We start from the raw sequence: 19,686 nt of genomic DNA on the forward strand, positions 1-19,686 counted from the left end.
AGGTCTAGTTGACCAGCTTTAAAGCCCAGCTGCTGAGCCTGAAGCTCCTCAGAGGAGCTGCAGAGGAAACTAGAAGGAATCCGAGCTCCAGATGCGTCATGTAAACACGACAGCAACACATCAGGTTCAGCAGACAACAACATGTCAACAACAAGTGAGTAAACTCATCAGTTCCTGCTCAGCCTGCAGCAACATGAAGACACTGAGCAACCCGACCCCTGAAACCCAAAACCAGGTTGCATCATCAGCCTGACATCCTCTAAAGCTCGGCAGCGCGTTACAAAACCAGAGATACGGGGCCTCAGGAGTGAGGAAGAGGAGTAACCACTGGCGCTCCGCACGCCGACCAATGGAGCAGATCCCTGCTAAACATTTAGTTTGGAGTTGAGCCCAGCGCTGCACACTGCTTCCAATTATCTCCAGCTCTCTCTGCCTGCTCACACTCTGGAGGGTTTAGTGAAAACTGACCGGGGAGGGAAGGGGAGGGAGATGCCGTTTTCTTCTTCCTCCCTTTTTTTTCCCTCCTCCAGCGCTTGTTTTCACTCCACCAACTAGCAAGAAACGGAGAGCGAGTTCAGAGTCAGAGAGCGCAGAGCTTTGAGGCTTTCTGGCCATGCAACAAATTCACAAACTCTGCCTGCAACTGTGAACATGCAGCAGCTGAGACTCGCCTGCTTCCCGCTCCTCTTCATCTTCCTGGCCTCTCCTGGGCCAACGCGGGGACAGACGGGAGCCAGAAGAGGACTGGAGAGGATTCAGGTGAGGTTCACGCCGACCATCTGCAAGGTGCTCTGCAACCAGGACGGCTGCATCAACCGCTGTGAGCAGGGCAACGTGACCACGCTGTACAGCGCCGACGGCAGAGCCACAGGAAGGCGAGACGGCGCGCACGGTCCTGGCTTCAGAGTCTGTAAGTTCCCAGGATCTGGGACTAAACCTGGCAACATTCAGGCTGGGATAACGGGAAAAGCTTTAGGTTGTGTTCAAACCACCAATCAGATAACTCCTGTAATTCCACTAGGGGGCGCTCAGACTTTGTTCTGTTAAAAAATGGAACAATGATCGCCTCAGAAATATCACATACGTTAAACTTCATAGGTTTTTGTGCACCAAGAAATAATGAAACATGTAAAGCAGCTTGTCATAAAATAACGTTGTGCTTTTCTATTAAACGAGTTTATTTTTGGCCACAAGCAGCAAAGATGTTACCAAGTCTAAAGAGTGCATGGCTCGTCTTTGGGGTTTATATTTTTTTTATTTCATGATTTGATACAAGGATCAGTTCAGATCTACAGGAGGTTCTGCAGGTTCTTTTGGTCTTTTTCTCTTCAGAAACTTTTCCACTTCGCGCTCGCTATGCTAGCTTGACTGATTTGACTGGCAGCCAGTCAGAAAAATTAACTTTACAACAAATTATTTTAATTTATATTTTGCCATAATGATTGAAAAACAGATTATATGTTATCATAGAAAAAATTATTCTTTCTTTCTTGTTTTTTTTTTTTTTTTTAAAGGTTTTGTTGGCTCTAGTGGCCTTTATTTGAAAGTAGTTTGACAGGAAACAGGGTAATCAGAGAGGGGGAAGACATGCGGCAAACGTCGCCAGGCCAGGAATTGAACCTACGACCACCGCTACAAGGACTAAGGCCTCAACGTGGGTCATGCTTTGCCCCTGCGCCACCGCAGCACCCCCTTTCTTGTTTTTTTAAATAGCGACAAGTGTTTAGTATAAACAAACACTGAAAAATATAATTTCTAGCCTAAGCCAGTTAGCATTGCGCATCCTCAGATGGGCCTTTAACAACATAAACAAAAACAATAAAGAAAAATTTATTTAAGAAATTGAGATCCTTTTTTTTCTTTTTTTACTGTCGCATTTATTTTTGTCATCCTCCCTCCAGCTTTCTCAGGCCCGCCTGGCGCCTCCTGGTGGTCCCCAAGGGAGCCGCAATCCCCACTTTGTAAAACAAGTTTAGATCAAAGCTCATTCATTGTTTGGTTAGAGTGGCCTAATCAAAGTCCACATCTGAGAATCTATGGCTTAAAAGCTGTTGTTCTCCATTTGACTTGACTGATCTTGATCAGTCTAGTCAAATCTTCTTAACTGTTTTTCAGTTAAGAAAAAAATAAATTGTCTGTATTTTACCTATAAAAATGTTAAAACTTCATCAATTCCTTTCAGATTTAACATACAAACCCACTAAAAGCACCAGACCAGATTAGATCAGATTAGATTAGTCCAACTGGTCCCATAAACTGAATCAAAACTAGAAAAGCTTCAACATTTCAGGAGAAAGCACCTGTCAGACCTGTTGCTGCCGACAGCAATGATTTAACTTCTCCTGATCTGGGATCAGTCCAGAAGGCCCAAATATTCACTGGCTCTTCTTCAGAGACAGTGATCTGCAGGTCACATGGCTGAGCTAGAGCAGCTTCGCTCAACACGCCGAGCTCTGTTAGCGCTGACATGCTAATTCAGGTTCAGGCTCTAAACGTTTACCAGAAACAGCACAGGTGGATGTCCCCTGACACACCCTGATGGAGAATAAAGGAACAGCTGCTTTTCTCAGGTCATTGTTGTCGTCTTTCCACACCAGCATTGTGCTAACGCCCTGGAGCAGGAGCTGCTAAACACCTGCTGTTCTTGGGGTTTCACTCTGAAGATGATGAGTTGATCATCAGCAGCTTCCTCGTAAATTATATGAAAACTGAACGGATGAACTTGGTTTTTCGCTCGTTCTGATCATGTGTGTTTGTTTTTAAAGCTGGATTTGTTGAACATGAAAAGCTGGAAAGATCCAGATGTCTTTTATGTTCTGCAACTCAAAGGATTTTAACTTAATGAGTACACAATGTTGCCCAGTTTAATGGAAAAAGAGTCACAGGGAGAGGAAACAGCGCTGACATGTGGCTTTCATTTTTCATTAGCTGACAACTCTCAAAACAAAATAAGTCAAGTTTATTTGTGTAACACATTACAGCTACAAGGCAGTTCAAAGTGAAAAACATAAAAACATCGTTCAGTCATCAGTTATGAAACAAGCAATAAACATCACATTTTGTCATATATCATCTGAATCTTCAAACAAATACTCAGCAAATTCAGAGCTGCTGTCGAAGCAGCTCTGAACAGATGGGTTTTAGTCTTGATTTACTCGGTGTCTAACTTATTTTGGTGCTGAGCTGTTCAGTGATTTACAAACTAACAGAAATATTTTAAAGTCAATTCCCTAGACCTTGCTGGAACTTTAGTCCTTTAATCCTGGAAATGTTCTTCAGGTGATAGAAGGCCGACTTTCTAATTGCCTTTATGTAACTCAGAGTCGGTCACTCAGATTCCAGGCCTGGTCTCCAGTTCCTAGCTGTAATAACTGAAAATAAGTATTTCTGTCAATAGAAAGCAACCTCTATTTACTTCCTGAACATTTCCAAGCATATTTAATCTTGATCAAATCTATTGATTCGATCAGAAATCGTAGGGTTTTTTTTTCTTGCTACAGAGTTGAGTCCTTGCAATGCGTGTTGTGTTCACGGTTTTCACAGTACTATAAATACCAGAACACACACACACACACACACACACACACACACACAGACAGAAGTCAATACAAAGTCCTAATATTTTGTACCATATTAGGACTTTATATTGATCTCCATTCATTTTGTTTGTTACTGGTTTCTCCATTGTTGACTCTACGATGTTTTTATGATTTGTTATTCTCGTGTTTTTATGGTGCAACAGATTTGAACTGCCTTGCTGCTGAAATATTTAATATAAATAAACTTATTTTCTTGATTGAACAAATTGCAAGTATACAACAAACAAGCAAATGAGTATGTGTTGTATACAGAGGAATACAGCACTTGCATAAATAAACAGCCAGAGGTGTTAAACAAAAACACAACATGTTTTAATTTACTGCTTGAGCTTTAGCTTTAGTTAAATATTGTGTTGGTGTTGAGCTTTAGCATTAGCTTAGATTAAATATTGTGTTGGTGTAGCATTTAAAAAATAACTGTTTACAATTACTGCTTTATGGTTAGCGCAGCTAGTTGTTTAGTTAGTAGTGACCACTACTGCCTAAACCTAAATCACTCCCTAGTCTAACTATTACTAGTCTATTCCTGATCTTAACCAAAGCTTAATTCACACCACATCTCTAAACCTAACAAGTAGAGCTGCAGCGAAAATGTCCTCACTTTTCACAGTGACCTCAAATTTATGGGTGAAAGTGGAGGAATCGGTCCTCTAAATGTAGCATATGCAAGTACACACACACACACTCTGATCGATGTGTGCAGGATGTTTTGCTGGTGATGTGTGAATGTTTGAACTTGCAGTGAGGTAATGAACACAAACACGCGCTCTGGGAGGTAAAAGGGTGGGGGTGATGACATCATGGGGTCAGAGGTCAACTCCCCTAACCTCACAGCTGTTCTCTGCTCAGTTTTTAGTGATTTAACATGAAGAGCAGAAATGTTTGAAGGAGTGTCTTGTTTTTCTCTGTTTGTATAAACTGTAGCCAACATTACAGCGGCGCAGTAATGAGTTCAACGGTCGCAGTCCTTCTGACTCCCTCTGCATGATTTACTGTTGCTTACACGACATTTTCCAAATAAAAGCCTTCAGGTCAGGCTTTCCCATGCAGCCAGAAAATCACCATAACATGAGAGACGACCTGAGTCTGGCTGTGCAGTACTTCAGTTGCATTTTATCCATCATACAGTTGAAACCAGATATTTACTGTAACATATCCAAGCATTTTTTCCTCTCTAGCTGCGTTTCCATTGACCAGGAAATTGTGAAAATAAATTTGCTTAATGGAAATGTCAATTTTGAAAAAATAAGTTTTGTTTATTAAAATCTTTGCGCAAGGTTGAAGTGGTTTTTCAACATTTCAAAACTCCAATGGAAACACTTTGACACTTTTGACAAAGTTGTTGGTTCTCTTCTGTTAATGGCTGAAATAACCTGAAACCAGGCCTCATGATAATATGTTTTTATGGATGATAAATTGTCCTAGAAGCTATTGTGATAATGATAGTATTGTTGTTTTGAGACCATTTTCCAGTAATATAATGGTAATAATGCAAGAAAACATTTGCAAAGATCAATAATCTTTAAAAACTTTAAATTTTAACGAACATTTGACACTGGAACCAGAAGATGTTTTAAATATCCAAAATAAACGAAACAAACAATAAATAAAATGAATTATAAAGTCTCTGGAAACAAAATTATCCTTCAATAAAGAGTTTAGTTGAGACCAAAGCAACAGACTGAAGACTTTTATCTTCCAGTTTTGGTAGAAAGAGAAAAACAAAAAAAATAATTGAAATGGAAATCATTAAGTTTGTTTCAGTTTATCGTGTGATTGATTATTGCTTCTATTGGAGTCAAAGTTTTGAAATGGTTTATTTTTAAAATATAAATCCCTGAAACATGTTCTTTGCAGTAATGTTTTAACAGGTTTCTCTCTGTTTCACTTCATATTGTGTAACATTTTGATAGCTGTATGTTGAGCCAAGATCTTTGTGGGGTCATAAAGTGCCTTTAGAAGTATTTACCCCCTGGATGTTTTACCCCTTCTATTGTTTTTACAGAAGATAAACTAAATTTGTCTTTTTGAAGAAAAACCCACCATGTTGCCTTTCATCTGATCTCTTGCTGGAGGTTTTAAACTCCAGAGTTTTCTCCTCCTACGCTGAGCCCAACAGATTGTTTGTGTTTCTGTGATTTTTCTGTGTTCATGATGTCACAGTGCGCCTTTGTTTACCCCGAGCTCGGCTGTTTTCTGGGTTTGGGACTGAAACTCGCTCCAGACTCTGAGCGTTGATGCGCTCCATCTGTGATTCAGTTTGATGACCGTGTTTACAGCAGGACAAATCCGCTCTGTAGCAGCTAACCTGAGCGTAGCAAACACACACACACACACACACACACACGCTCTGGCTCCATGATGGCGCTGGTCCTTCCTCCAAAGTAAAAGAACCGTAAACATCCAGAGGTTTCTGTGAGTTTCCGTCTGATTGGTGGCGTTTTGGACTCCAGCGGCTCTCGGAGTAACAATGCAGCCACTTCCTGTGGTGTCGGTTCAAACAGGAAGCAGGAAGTGGTGGCTGGTTCTGTTGGCGCCATCCTCACCTTTCACCTGTTAGCGCTCCGATATGGATGAACTGGGAATGTTGGTAATTACAAACTGGGAATTCCAATAAAGCAAAACCATTCAGTAAAAAATGTGGAATAATTAAACATTTTGTTACTGAATTTTTTTCAAACAATGAAAATAAAATGTCTTACTAAACATTTTATTGCTTGGATTAGTTTTTGGAAGTTTATTAAAAATTTTGCTTGGAATATTGAACTTTATCGTTTCTCCCATATTTTAGTGGATTATTAAGATCTGATATTTAAATGATTTTATATTTAATTTTGTTCTATTTCCTTGTAGGTTTAAACTAAGACCACTAATTATTAAAATGTTATTTAATAGTTACGTATTTGTTTTTTATATTTAAAGTCTGTTAGAAATTTAATTTCATATTTAGCAACATATTTACAAAAATTTCCAATTTTTTTTTTGCATTTAAATTTTAACAGTAAAAATAATTTCATATTTTTGGACAAATTCTTAAATTTAATTATAAATGTTATACGTTTCTGTTGTTTTTACTGTAGATGTGACAAACTAGGAATAATTAGATGGTCTAAATGTTTTTTAGTTTCTTTTTATTTAACAGGAACAAACTAATTCAGCTGGGCCTTTTAAACATGGAGGCTTCATGCTAACGCTAATGTTCATCCCTGGTTAGCTCCATCCATCCATCCATCCATCCATCTTCTTCCGCTTATCCGAGGTCGGGTCGCGGGGGTAGCAGCTTCAGAAGGGAGGCCCAGACTTCCCTCTCCTCGGCCACTTCTTCTAGCTCTTCCGGGGGAATCCCAAGGCGTTCCCAGGCCAGCCGAGAGACATAGTCTCTCCAGCGTGTCCTGGGTCTTCCCCGGGGCCTCCTCCCGGTGGGACGTGCCCGGAACACCTCACCAGGGAGGCGTCCAGGAGGCATCCTGACCAGATGCCCGAGCCACCTCAACTGGCTCCTCTCGATGTGAAGGAGCAGCGGCTCTACTCTGAGTCCCTCCCGGATGACTGAGCTTCTCACCCTATCTCTAAGGGAGAGCCCAGCCACCCTACGGAGAAAACCCATTTCGGCCGCTTGTATCCGCGATCTCGTTCTTTCGGTCATGACCCAAAGCTCATGACCATAGATGAGGGTGGGAACGTAGATCGACCGGTAAATCGAGAGCTTCGCTTTTTGGCTCAGCTCTCTCTTCACCACGACGGACCGGTACAGCGCCCGCTTGACAGCAGACGCTGCGCCAATCCGCCTGTCGATCTCCCGCTCCCTTCTTCCCCCATTCGTGAACAAGATCCCGAGATACTTAAACTCCTCCACTTGGGGCAGGACACCCCCCCTGACCCGGAGAAGGCACTCTACCCTTTTCCGGCTCAAGACCATGGCCTCGGATTTGGAGGCACTGATCCCCATCCCGGCCGCTTCACACTCGGCTGCGAACCGCTCCAGCGAGAGCTGCAGATCACGATCTGATGAAGCCAAAAGGACCACATCGTCTGCGAAGAGCAGAGACGAGATCCTAAGGCCACCAAATCGGATCCCCTCAACACCTTGGCTGGTCTAGAGATTCTGTCCATGAAAGTGATGAACAGAATCGGTGACAAAGGGCAGCCCTGGCGGAGTCCAACTCTCACCGGAAACGAGCCCGACTTACTGCCGGCAATGCGGACCAGACTCTGACACTGGTCATACAGGGACCTGACAGCCCGTATCAAAGGGCCCGGTACCCCATACTCCCGGAGAACCCCCCACAGGGCTCCCCGAGGGACACGGTCGAACGCCTTCTCCAAGTCCACAAAACACATGTAGACTGGTTGGGCGAACTCCCATGCACCCTCCAGGACCCTGCAGGGTGTAGAGCTGGTCCAGTGTTCCACGACCAGGACGAAAACCACACTGCTCTTCCTGAATCCGAGGTTCGACTATCCGACGGACCCTCCTCTCCAGGACCCCTGAATAGACCTTGCCAGGGAGGCTTAAGAGTGTGACCCCTCTATAATTGAAGCACACCCTCCGGTCCCCCTTTTTGAACAGGGGGACCACCACCCCAGTCTGCCAATCCAGGGGAACTGCCCCCGATGTCCATGCGACATTGCAGAGTCGCGTCAACCAACACAACCCTACAACATCCAGAGCCTTAAGGAACTCCGGGCGGATCTCATCCACCCCCGGGGCCTTGCCACCGAGGAGCTTTTTAACCACCTCGACGACCTCGCCCCCAGAGATTGGAGAGCCCAACCCAGAGTCCCCAGGCTCCGCTTCCTCAGTGGAAGGCATGTTGGTGGGATTGAGGAGGTCTTCGAAGTACTCTGCCCACCGGCCCACAACGTCCCGAGTAGAGGTCAGCAGCACACCATCCCCACTATAAACAGTGTTGGTGCTGCACCACTTCCCCCCCCCGAGACGCCGGATGGTGGACCAGAATCGCCTCGAAGCCGTACGGAAGTCTTTCTCCATGGCCTCTCCAAACTCCTCCCACGCCCGAGTTTTTGCCTCAGCAACCGCCTGAGCCGCATGCCGCTTCGCCCGCCGGTACCCATCAGCTGCTTCCAGAGTCCCACAGGCCAAAAAGGCCCGATAGGACTCCTTCTTCAGCCTGACGGCATCCCTCACCGAAGGTGTCCACCAGCGGGTTCGAGGGTTGCCGCCGCGACAGGCACCGACAACCTTGCGGCCACAGCTCCGATCGGCCGCCTCGACAATGGAGGCACGGAACACGGTCCACTCAGACTCCATGTCCCCCACCTCCCCCGGGACGTGTTCGAAGTTTTGCCGGAGATGGGAGTTAAAGCTCCGTCTCACAGGGGATTCCGCCAGACGTTCCCAGCAGACCCTCACAACACGTTTGGGCCTGCCAGGTCTGACCGGCTTTCGCCCCCACCACCGGAGCCAACTCACCACCAGGTAGTGGTCAGTGGACAGCTCCGCACCTCTCTTCACCCGAGTGTCCAAGACATACGGCCGCAGATCCGATGAAACGATGACAAAGTCGATCATCGAACTGCGGCCTAGGGTGTCCTGGTGCCAAGTGCACATATGGACACCCTTATGCTTGAACATGGTGTTCGTTATGGACAATCCATGGCGAGCACAGAAGTCCAGCAACAGAACACCGCTCGAGTTCAGGTCGGGCGGGCCGTTCCTCCCAACCACGCCCCTCCAGGTCTCACTGTCATTGCCCACGTGAGCGTTGAAGTCCCCCAGTAGAACAAGGGAGTCCCCAGGAGGAGCACTCTCCAGTACCCCCTCTAAGGACTCCAAAAAGGGTGGGTAATCTGAACTGTCGTTCGGCCCGTAAGCACAAACGACAGTCAGAACCTGTCCCCCCACCCGTAGGCGGAGGGATGCTACCCTCTCGTTCACCGGGGTAAACCCCAACGTACAGGCGCCGAGATGGGGAGCAACAAGTATGCCCACTCCTGCCCGACGCCTCTCACCTTGGGCAACTCCAGAGTGGAAGTATGTCCAGCCCCTCTCAAGGAGGCTGGTTCCAGAACCAGAGCCGTGCGTCGAGGTGAGACCGACTATTTCTAGCCGGAACCTCTCGACCTCACGCACTAGCTCCGGCTCCTTCCCCACCAGAGAGGTGACATTCCACGTCCCAAGAGCCAGTTTCTGCAACCGAGGATCGGACCGCCAGGGTCCCCTCCCTCTGCTGCCACCCATCCCACACTGCACCCGACCCCTTTGGCCCCTCCCACGGGTGGTGGGCCCATGGGAGGGGGGGCCCATGTTTCCTCTTCAGGCTGAGCCCGGCCGGGCTCCATGGGTAAAAGCCCGGCCACCAGACGCTCGCCATCGTGCCCCCCCTCCAGGCCTGGCTCCAGAGTGGGGCCCCGGTGACCCGCGTCCGGGCGAGGGAACACCAAGTCCAAAGTTTTCCTTCATCATTGGGGTCTTCGGGCTGCTCTTTGTCTGGTCCCTCACCTAGGACCTGTCTGCCTTGGGTGACCCTACCAGGGGCATGAAGCCCCAGACAGCATAGCTCCTAGGATCATTGGGACACTCAAACCCCTCCACCACGATAAGGTGGCAGCCCATGGAGGAGCCCTGGTTAGCTTCCAGGATTTAAACACATTTAAAAGCTTAGAGGTTTCAAATATTAACAGTAATAAAATTTAAAAGCATAAAAATGCAGTTCAGTTCTCGCTGTGATCATTGAGCCTCTCTTCAGCGGTTCTGCTGCTGGTTCCGACCCAAAAGGACCCGAACTGAGCAGAACCCGGTCCATCTCCTCCGCAGTCCTCTGCCCGCTGCTCTGTAAGAACGGCGGCGTCTGCCTGCAGATGGACCGCTGCCTCTGCCCCGCTAACTTCACCGGGAAGTTCTGCCAGATCCCCGTCCCGCCCCCCGGCGCTGCCTCCACCAATGAGATCGTCCAGCCGCCGCGGCCCTCCTCCGCGGCAGCCAATCAGGAGTTGATGCGGTCGGAGTTCCTGCTGCCGCTCGGCCAGAACCGGGCGGCGCCGCCGTCCGCAGGTGAGCCGCCACACCTTTCGCTGGTCAAAGTGTTTATGAGACGTTTGGATGTTTTCAGAGAAACGTTTGGTTTGTCTGTGAGTTTCGTGTTTCTTTTACCAAACACAAAGACTCCCGCATGGTAAAGGTCAGAGTTCAGCACCCCAAAGAGGCCAGCGTGAAGATCCACCAGGTGATGAAGGTAAAACCAGTTAGAATCAACTTCCTGTTCAAGTTGCTCAGAAAACTAAAAAAATATTTTGGTTTCAGATTTCTTATGAATTTCATTGAATTTTGATTTATTTTAGGATTTTCATTTGACTTTCTTTCAATTATGTCTTTTTTTACAAATGTAGTTTGAATTTATTTTAAATTGTGTAATTTGATTCTATTTTTTATTAAATTCCTACTAATATTTTTCGATTTATTTAGTTATTTTATCCATTTCACTTTTGTTTTTTAAATTTCTTATTTGAATACTTTTTAAATTTAAAGTTTTATTTGATTTTTTACAAATATTTTCATTTGGTAGTTCCTATATTTTTTTCATTTTGCACTGTGTTGTAAAAAATGTAAAATTCCCCGTATTATTAACTTAAAATACATTTATTTTAATATTTCATTCTAAAGGTTGTTAAAAATTATTTTAATAGTTTTTATGATTCATTAATATTAATTGACAATATATATTGTATGTATTTTTAATAATTTAGGGTTTTTTTTGTTTAATCTTGTGTGAGATCTTGTGATCTTTGTTTTTATTTATTACATTTCTGTGTAATTTGAACAAAAGCACAGATTTTTTGCCTCCGTGTCGCTCCAGGTGTCCGGGTCCAGTCCGGCCCCGCGGACCCTCTCCTCCTCCTCTTCGGGTTCGGCTGGCGCTCCGGCCCAGGCTCCGCTTCCAGCAGGTGGCGCTAGAATCCAGGCCCAGACTCTGAGGGGCGGCGGTACCTACAACCCGCAGTCTGGCTTCAAATACTGTTTCAGAGAGGTGAAAGACGGACAGGTGAGAGCAGGCAGGTAACAAACCGCTTCCTGTTTGACAGACGGTGAACTTTAAGATGTTTTCTGTGAATTTTTGTGATATTTAGCCAGTTTCCATCCTCCTGGAGCAGATTATTCCTGCAGTGTGATCTGTGTTCGCTGTGTTTGTGTGTTTGCAGTGCAGCTCTCCACTTCCGGGTCTGAGGAGCAGAGAGGTGTGCTGCAGGGGAATCGGGAAGGCCTGGGGTCTCACCGACTGCAGCCTCTGTCCTGAAGCTCCAGGTAGAAACACAGCAAACCCCCAAAGGACACAAAGTTAGATAAATGCTGATTTCCTGAAGAAAACGTTTCTGAATTAATCTTTTATTTGTTCGCAGGTCAAAGAAACAGCAGCTGTCCTGTTGGCTTCGAGCGAACCAATGGAACGCAGTGTGTCGGTGAGTTAAACACTCACACAGAGAGGTCAGAGGTCAGAGGCAGGTGGAGAGCTCCTAAGATGACTTTACCCAGTCCAGAAGGGGGCGCTAATCCTCCAGTATATACAACATGAAAAGATGAGCAGAAGGTTTTGCTTTCCTTTTTGTATTCAGATTTTTTTTTTACAGAAACCTGGAAAAATATTTCTATTTTTTTCTATTCAAGTTGTTTTCCAAGGATTCCTCTAAATCACATCTGCTCCAGTTTTAATAATCAGGAGATTTTAATCTGCAGATTAATTTTCCTGCAGAAACCAGGCATGGTTTTGAGCTGAGCTTCAGGTCTTTGGGTTACAGCATTTCTCCTCCCGTCTCCGAGTGTCGGAGTCATGGAAGTGAAATCCCGTCACTCACGCGTGTGTGTGTGTGTGTGTGTTGGTGTGTGTAGATGTGAATGAGTGCCTGCAGCCAGGGCTGTGTGAGAACGGCATCTGTGTGAACACCAGGGGGAGCTATAGCTGTGTGTGTCGGTTGGGGTTCATCCTCGACGCCACACATGGAATCTGCATCTGTAAGTAACACGCGCGCGCACACACACACACACACACACACACACACACACACACTCTCTCCGCCGCCGGCTTCACCAGAGGAATAACGCAACTCGGACCTCCAGAATCCTCCTGAACGTCCGGGTAGCGCTGCGCAGGCTCCCATCAGGTGGGAGGTGAGGTGTTCAGGCGGTTTCGGTGAGTCCTGGCCGCAGTTGCGTCATTCCGACCGGCATTCTCCGGGTCGACGGAGGAGGAAGGAGCTGCAGGATGCTGGTCTGGCTGCTGTCTGATGGCATCGTCTCTGTTTTCACTTCTCAAAACTTTCATTTTCCAGGATTGTTTTTAAATCCAAACCTTTTTGCTCCAGTTCCTGAGCATCTGTCTTGTTTCGGACCCAGAAACTGATCCAGAAGAGATTCATCTGAGATACAGGAAGCAGTAAAATCTATGGCTGGAGCGTGGATTAGCTGAACACCAAGCCAGGAGTAACCTCTGTAACAGATACAACAGAAAGTTAATGTCAGCAACATTTACCGATAAGAGAGCAGTGGGAGAAAGTAATAAAGAACAGACAGTAGTGAGCAACACTAACTGGCATATTTACTGCATTAACCAGGAAGTGCTAATCATAAACGTTAGCTTTGCTTTAGCACTGTACCAACGTGGTATTTAGCAGTACCTAAGAAGTTATATCAACAAAGTATTTAGTAAGCTAATGCTAAAGCGCTAAGTTCAATCATGTTGATAACCACCATGTGCTAGCGACACCATCGTATCGCCCTCAACAGGGTCAAATGTGCTACTGCATACCAGCCTGTCCGGTTTGCGCTTCAGGAAGTGATTTTTGATTTTTTTTAACAGTTTTTTGGTTTCAGTTTTATAGTTGCTGAATTTTGCTAACTGACCACGGTAGTGCTGCGGTCAGAAAACAGCAGGACATTGGTTTTAACTGCTTCCTGTACAACTACAGAAATGCATTCTGGGTACAGAATAACATGGGGACAGGAAATGGAACTGCTAAGTAAACATTCTTCAAAATAAGAGCATGAATGGGGCGTGCTGTGGTGGCGTACGGGATAGCGGGATCCACGAGGCCTTGAGTCCTGGACCCGGCCGTTCGATTCCTGGACCCGGCGATATTTGCCGCATGTCTTCCTTCCCCGTTTCCTGTCGGCCTGCTTTCATATTAGGGACACTAGAGCCACAAAAGACCCTGGAGGGGTAAAAAAAAATAAAGAGCATGAATAAACGTCTAAGAAGTGGAATAATTCTTAGTATTCAATAAGCAAAACTTCAACACAGATGTTGAACTTTATTTAACTGAAAGTTTACAAATCAGCTTAGCAGTGACGTGCGGTGAGGTTCATAGCTGGTGAGGCACTGACGTCATCAGAATCAGATTTGCAAATAGATGCATAGATTGACAGCAGTTTACAGGTTATGTTTCACTTCTGCATCCTTACACATACAAACTGTAGCTCACAAAATCTATCGCTGCACTTGACTTGCTTCCCGAATCGTTTAGCCTAGCTCGCTGTCACTTACTCGGCAGTTGAGGAGTGAACAAGACGAACGTCTGGGATCTTGAGCGCCCCCTGCCATGAGGCAAGAGAACTGCCTGCCTCACCTCGAACCTGTTCTCTGCCGTTTATAATCGCTCATTACACGAAACACGTTACACAAACACAGTTGGTGACAAAAAGCACTGTACATTATATACATAAGCTAAATTATTGGAAATAAGTTCACATATTAAATTTGTTTAAACCATTTTATTGACGCCGTACAGCAACATGCTCTCTCCGCTTAGCAGCCAGCGCAGAGCCAGGGGTTGCGCAATCCAAGGTGAGGCAGAGCTCGCTGCTGCCTCACCGGCATCGCTTCCAAGCATTTGAATGGGAAAATAAGAAAATTCAGCCATTTTGAACAAATAAAAATCGAAATTGGTGAAGCTACATGAAAAATAAATATTTTTTAGTACAAACCACCGGATGAATATAACAATTTAAATTACTTTATGATTATATATTTTCTTTCTTTCCATGACCGCACGTCACTGCAGCTTAGTAAATTGATTTAAGGGAAACTAAGTGAGCTGAACGTTTTCAAAGTTAGCAAACATGCTAAAGGAAAAGCTAGCTGCGCTATCTGTGGATTTCTAACTGCTCCTGACTGAAAAACGTCAGATGTGTTTGATTCTTGGTTGGTTCCAGAACTTCCCATCCATCTCCCTGATTGTTGTGTCTCGACCCGGTTCTGGTCTTGCTCGGCTCTGTTCTGGTCTTGTATCCGCCTTTATTCTCTGAAAGCACCAGGAATTGGACCCTGTGTGTTTCTGCTGGCCACAGATCAGCATGTTCTGGTTCTGCATGTGGCGCACTGGCGTCTCGGCCCGTTTGGACCAGAATGTGCTCGGTGACGTGTCTCCGTCTCTGTGTCCTCCTCAGCGCAGAGCGTGATTTCAGAGGAGAAGGGTCAGTGCTACCGGGTCCTGGGCTCCAGTCGGGGTCCGTATACCTGTTCCCTGCCCATCGTCCGGAACATCACCAAGCAGATCTGCTGCTGCAGCCGGGTCGGGAAGGCCTGGGGGCCCGACTGCGTGCGGTGCCCCTACTTTGGTTCAGGTGGGTCGGTTCTGTTCCAGTGGTTCTCTGGAGCTTTTCGTCAGACTTTCTGTTTGCTTGCTCTGTTTGCTCCCCAGTCGCCTTTAAGGAGATCTGTCCGGCCGGCCCGGGTTACCATTACTCGGCTTCCACTCTGCAGATCAGCCAAAGAGCGGACGGCGATTCGACGGGCCGAGAATTCCTGCTGACGGCGCTGGACGCCTCAGGTTAGCGTCCAGTTGGATCCAACGCAGCGCATCACGTTATCTGGGCCGCTTCTGAAGGTTTTAATCATTAAACATGTTAAAGTGTTTGTTTATGGGTTTAAAAAAAAAGAAATCAGATTTTGTTATTTTTACTTTTGGAAAAACCTTTTATTCAAATTCACTTTGAGCAAAAATACCTCGGTTACAAAATGTTTGGGGAACACTTTCACTAATCCGCTAATAGCGAGCTAATTTTCATTTAGCACTAGTATTTTTATTAACATTGAAAGTTCCAAATAAATCCTAAAGCGCTAAGCTAGCTCCATGGTTATTTGTGGAGCTAAGTTTTAGCTTAGCTTTGTGGTTCAGTGCTTTTGCTAAGGTTGAAAACATTTAGCTTACATACATAGCTTCACTGAAATACATTTCTGGATAACTTCCAAAACTAACAATTAGCACCACAATTATCAGCAGAGCTAATTTTTTATCTCTTTAGTGTTTTGGTAGTTTTGAAACAGTCAGTGCTCTCAGCTTCTGCTAAATTATTTTATTCTGAATAAATAAAATGCTAAGCTAAAAATTAGCTTGGCAGTTGTTAGCAGAGAACATTTTAGAGTAGCAGTTTTGCTAACCTTAGAAATATTTAGCGCACTTAGCTTCCGCTAAATGAAAATTTCTACAGCTCTATTCAGATTTATTCAGATGAATAAAATTGTGTTGAAGTTTTGATTATCGCCTTTTAAGAATCCTTCAGATAGATGTTTATATTCATGCTCTTATTTTGAAGGGGAGGAAGGTCCGTTTCCTCTCCTCTTTCTTCAGTGGGCAGTAGGCGGAACCAGCGCCTCTTTGTTTGGATCAGAACATAAACTGGGTTCCTTTCTCTCCTCAGCAGAATCGGACCTCCAGAACGTTTGATGCCGATGATCATTCAGTAATGGTCCGGACCTCCTTCTTCCCTGCAGATCCAGTTCCCGGGTCCAGCGGTGTTATAGCCTTCGGTTCTCAGCAGAGACCTAGTTCGTCCGGGTCACCGTCTGGTACCAGAACCGGTCCAGTCCAGGTCCAGGTCCCTGCTCAGCTAGGTCTGACCACCAGTTCCAGACCGACGCCCCCTGCTGGTTCAGCAACCCGGAACGCTCAGACCCGACTGGAGGTCCAACATGGCCGATCGGACATCCAGAATATCCGACTGGACCTGGCTCTGGCGAGGCCGCAGCCGCCGCTGGCGTTCCCCTCCTCTGTATTGCGACCCGACCCGGCGCCAGTACCAGCAGACTCTCTGCCGACCCCTGCCCCGCCCCGGACCTCAGAGCGCGGGTCCAGACCCGGACCAGAACCGCCTGGTCCGGAGAGACGGCCGGCTGCAAACCCAACCAACCGGCCCGCCAGAGTCCAGCGTGAGTAGAGCCAGAACCAGAACTGATCATCCGGTTCTGGTTGTGTGTTGGTAAAGGAACCAGTTCAGTTTCTGTTAAAACGTCCAAATATCTGAAATAGATTCATTAGATTAAATATGATTCAGTTTCACCAAATTCTGATTAATTTTTCCTCTAAAGTCTGAAAGTTTCTGAACTTCAGACCCAAAACGAGGTTCTGAGTTTAGGTTTTGTTTTGTTTTTTAACGAAAAAGTTACAAACATTTTCATACGCTGAAGTATTTTATAATTTCAGATTAAAAATCAATTATTTTTAAATTTTTAAAAGAATTTCTGGCAGCATCATGTTTAGACAATAACAAATTTTACTGGACCAGTAATTATTGTGATAAATGATAATATTGTTTCGAGACCATTTTCAATATATTGATAACAAAATATTCATCTTCAGATTGGAAAGTATTGATCTCAGTTTAGTTCATGATGTTATTGTTTATTGTGAAAGGCCAATGAGTATTAATTAGTGTGTGTGTGTGCGTGTGCAGCTGTCCGTGGTGTGTGTCAGATCAGACCAGGTGTGTGTGAGCGTGGCCGCTGTGTGGATCTGCCAGGTGGGAAACACACCTGTGAGTGTGATGAGGGATTCCAGCCCAACGCTCAGCGGAGCCGCTGCTTCGGTGAGAAAATCCACTGGACGGACGAAACCTCCAAATGTTTCATTTGTTTCATTTTTAATCCTGAATCATAAATTATTCAGATAATTTTGATACAAACTTGAATCAAGACAAATGGAGAAAACATTGCAAAATATTACATATAAAGAACAATTCAGTCAGAATTATAGGAAATATTATTAAATCTGAAAACAGTAAGCTATCAAATATATATCTTCCACCAAATTTTAAAAATCAAAAGCTCCAGAAAAAACAAGCAATAATTCAGTTGTTAGTAATTCATTAAAATGTACGGAGCTAAATTCAGGCCATAAAATTTGTTCAAAAACTTTGAACTGAAAGTGAAAAAAATTGGATGTAAAAAAGTATTGAGACTGAAAAAAAATATTTTAAATTGAAGAATAACTTTTAAATTAAAAAAGATTCAATGGAAAAAAACTGAAATCTACTTTTTGATTTAAGTGTTTTTATCAGATTCAGAGGAAGAAGAATCATGACTGACAGTACGGAGCTACATTTGTTCAAAAAATGGTTTTTTGAAACTGAAGAAAAAGTTAAAATTAAAACTAAATCTGAAGCTGAAAGGACAAACTTGAACTTTAAAAAGTATTTTTGAACCTTTTTTCAATTTCATACATCTTTTTCTAGTTTAAAATTTTTTTATAGCAATAAATGCCAAAAACATTGACTTTGTTGAAAGATAACTGGAAAAAATGTCAATAAAATGTAAAAGGTTAAACATAGAAATAAATTTGTATAAAAAAATATTGAAATATTGTTTAAATGAATTTATTTCCTCGTGTTGAATCCCAGATGTGGACGAATGTCAGCAGAATCCCTGCAGTAACGGGCGCTGTGAAAACTCCCCAGGGAGCTTCAGGTGTGTCTGTTACCATGGTTACAGGCTCGCTGGGAACACCTGTGAAGGTAAAGGTAGCAGCTTAACGAGGAAATAATTCCTAAAAATAAACATTATAAACAGAAGTTAATGTTGGGAGCTCTGATGTGACTGGAGGAATCCGAGAGGTGTGTGTGTGTTTGGGTGTGTGTGTGTTTACCTGTGGGGGTGTTTGGGTGTGTGTGTGTGTGTTTACCTGTGTGTGTGTGTTTACCTGTGTGTGTTCCAGACGTGGATGAGTGTGTGGATCCGCTGCAGTGTCCGGGTCAGGAGTGCGTCAACATGCCGGGTTCGTACCGCTGCTCGCCCTGCCAGCCGGGACTCGGGTTGCTTAACGGAATCTGCACAGGTAACGCTCACCTGCCTCTCACCTGAGACGCCGGGTTCTGATTGGACTGGACCCGTCCAGCTCCCATTCTTGTGTTGTGTTCGCAGACATCGACGAGTGCCGGCTGTCCCCGTGCTCCGGCGGCCGCTGCGAGAACACGCCTGGCAGCTTTCGCTGCGTCTGTCGCCATGGTTACAGGCTCCAGAACAACACCTGTACAGGTAGGCGCGGTTTGGTCGTGGCGCCGCTCGGGGGGAGCGGTCGGGTCGGTGACCGTGTCCGCTGTGTGTTCAGACGTGGACGAGTGCGCGGAGCCGTCTCAGTGTCCGGGGCAGATGTGTGTGAACTCTGTGGGGTCGTACAGGTGTGTGTCGTGTCGTCCAGGATACACACTGACCAACAGGCAGTGCACAGGTGTGTTCACACTCACAAACACACACCGAGGTTCTGTTATCAGACCAACACTGTTCAGGTAAAAACTGAAGAATCACAGAAATCTGATGGATCCTCCACATTATTGGAAGTATTATCATCATTTATCGTGAAATTAATTAGCTTATAATTTTTCATATTTATATTTTGAGAGTTAAAACAAAATGTCACATAAGTAATAAAGAAGATATAGGGTTATTTTTACTCAACAGCTTTGTTTTCAGCTGCTGATATGTGTAGTACCTAACCACTCCACCAGATGGCGCATCACCTGACGTTGCTTGTGGTGTTTAAAGGAAGTGAACGTTGCATCATGGGAACTTCAGAGTACAGTCGTATAGATGGTTTGGACCTTCGTAGCAGTGCTGATAAAAAATGGACGACGGCCCTGAACGTCATTCTGGACTTTATGTTTACTTTACCAACCTCACATTTCTAAAGTTCAGCATTAATTGTTTATTCTAGTTCTGGTGTGCCACACAGACCAGTACTTGGCCCACTTCTGTTCTGTTTTCATGGTTGTTCTCATCTAGATCGTTTTGGGCCATAAGAGTCAAACTGTGTTCTGATGATACTCAGGTTTTTATCCGACTCACCGTAAACGTTCCAGCATGTT

The 19,686-nt window shown here is 45.0% G+C and overlaps 1 protein-coding gene across 2 annotated transcripts in view; it reads left to right on the forward strand.

The window, feature by feature from the left end:
- Window positions 1-274: 274 nt before the first annotated feature.
- The window catches only part of LOC102223661 (latent-transforming growth factor beta-binding protein 1-like), a 28,794-nt gene continuing 9,382 nt past the window's right edge, over window positions 275-19,686 (forward strand). The window contains exons 1-15 of one of the 2 annotated variants that reach the window (XM_023350867.1): window positions 275-910; window positions 10,378-10,614; window positions 10,725-10,795; window positions 11,417-11,602; window positions 11,760-11,862; window positions 11,958-12,017; window positions 12,445-12,567; window positions 14,998-15,174; window positions 15,252-15,380; window positions 16,325-16,759; window positions 17,284-17,415; window positions 18,226-18,339; window positions 18,540-18,659; window positions 18,746-18,859; window positions 18,933-19,052. In XM_023350867.1, the coding sequence (XP_023206635.1) occupies window positions 652-910; window positions 10,378-10,614; window positions 10,725-10,795; window positions 11,417-11,602; window positions 11,760-11,862; window positions 11,958-12,017; window positions 12,445-12,567; window positions 14,998-15,174; window positions 15,252-15,380; window positions 16,325-16,759; window positions 17,284-17,415; window positions 18,226-18,339; window positions 18,540-18,659; window positions 18,746-18,859; window positions 18,933-19,052 (2,380 nt within the window). In that variant the 5' untranslated portion in view covers window positions 275-651. The remainder of the gene's footprint in view (window positions 911-10,377; window positions 10,615-10,724; window positions 10,796-11,416; window positions 11,603-11,759; window positions 11,863-11,957; window positions 12,018-12,444; window positions 12,568-14,997; window positions 15,175-15,251; window positions 15,381-16,324; window positions 16,760-17,283; window positions 17,416-18,225; window positions 18,340-18,539; window positions 18,660-18,745; window positions 18,860-18,932; window positions 19,053-19,686) is intronic. The other variant, XM_023350868.1, reaches the window with a different exon arrangement.

Source organism: Xiphophorus maculatus, chromosome 18 (genome assembly GCF_002775205.1).
Source record: "Xiphophorus maculatus strain JP 163 A chromosome 18, X_maculatus-5.0-male, whole genome shotgun sequence".
Taxonomy (NCBI): domain Eukaryota; kingdom Metazoa; phylum Chordata; class Actinopteri; order Cyprinodontiformes; family Poeciliidae; genus Xiphophorus; species Xiphophorus maculatus.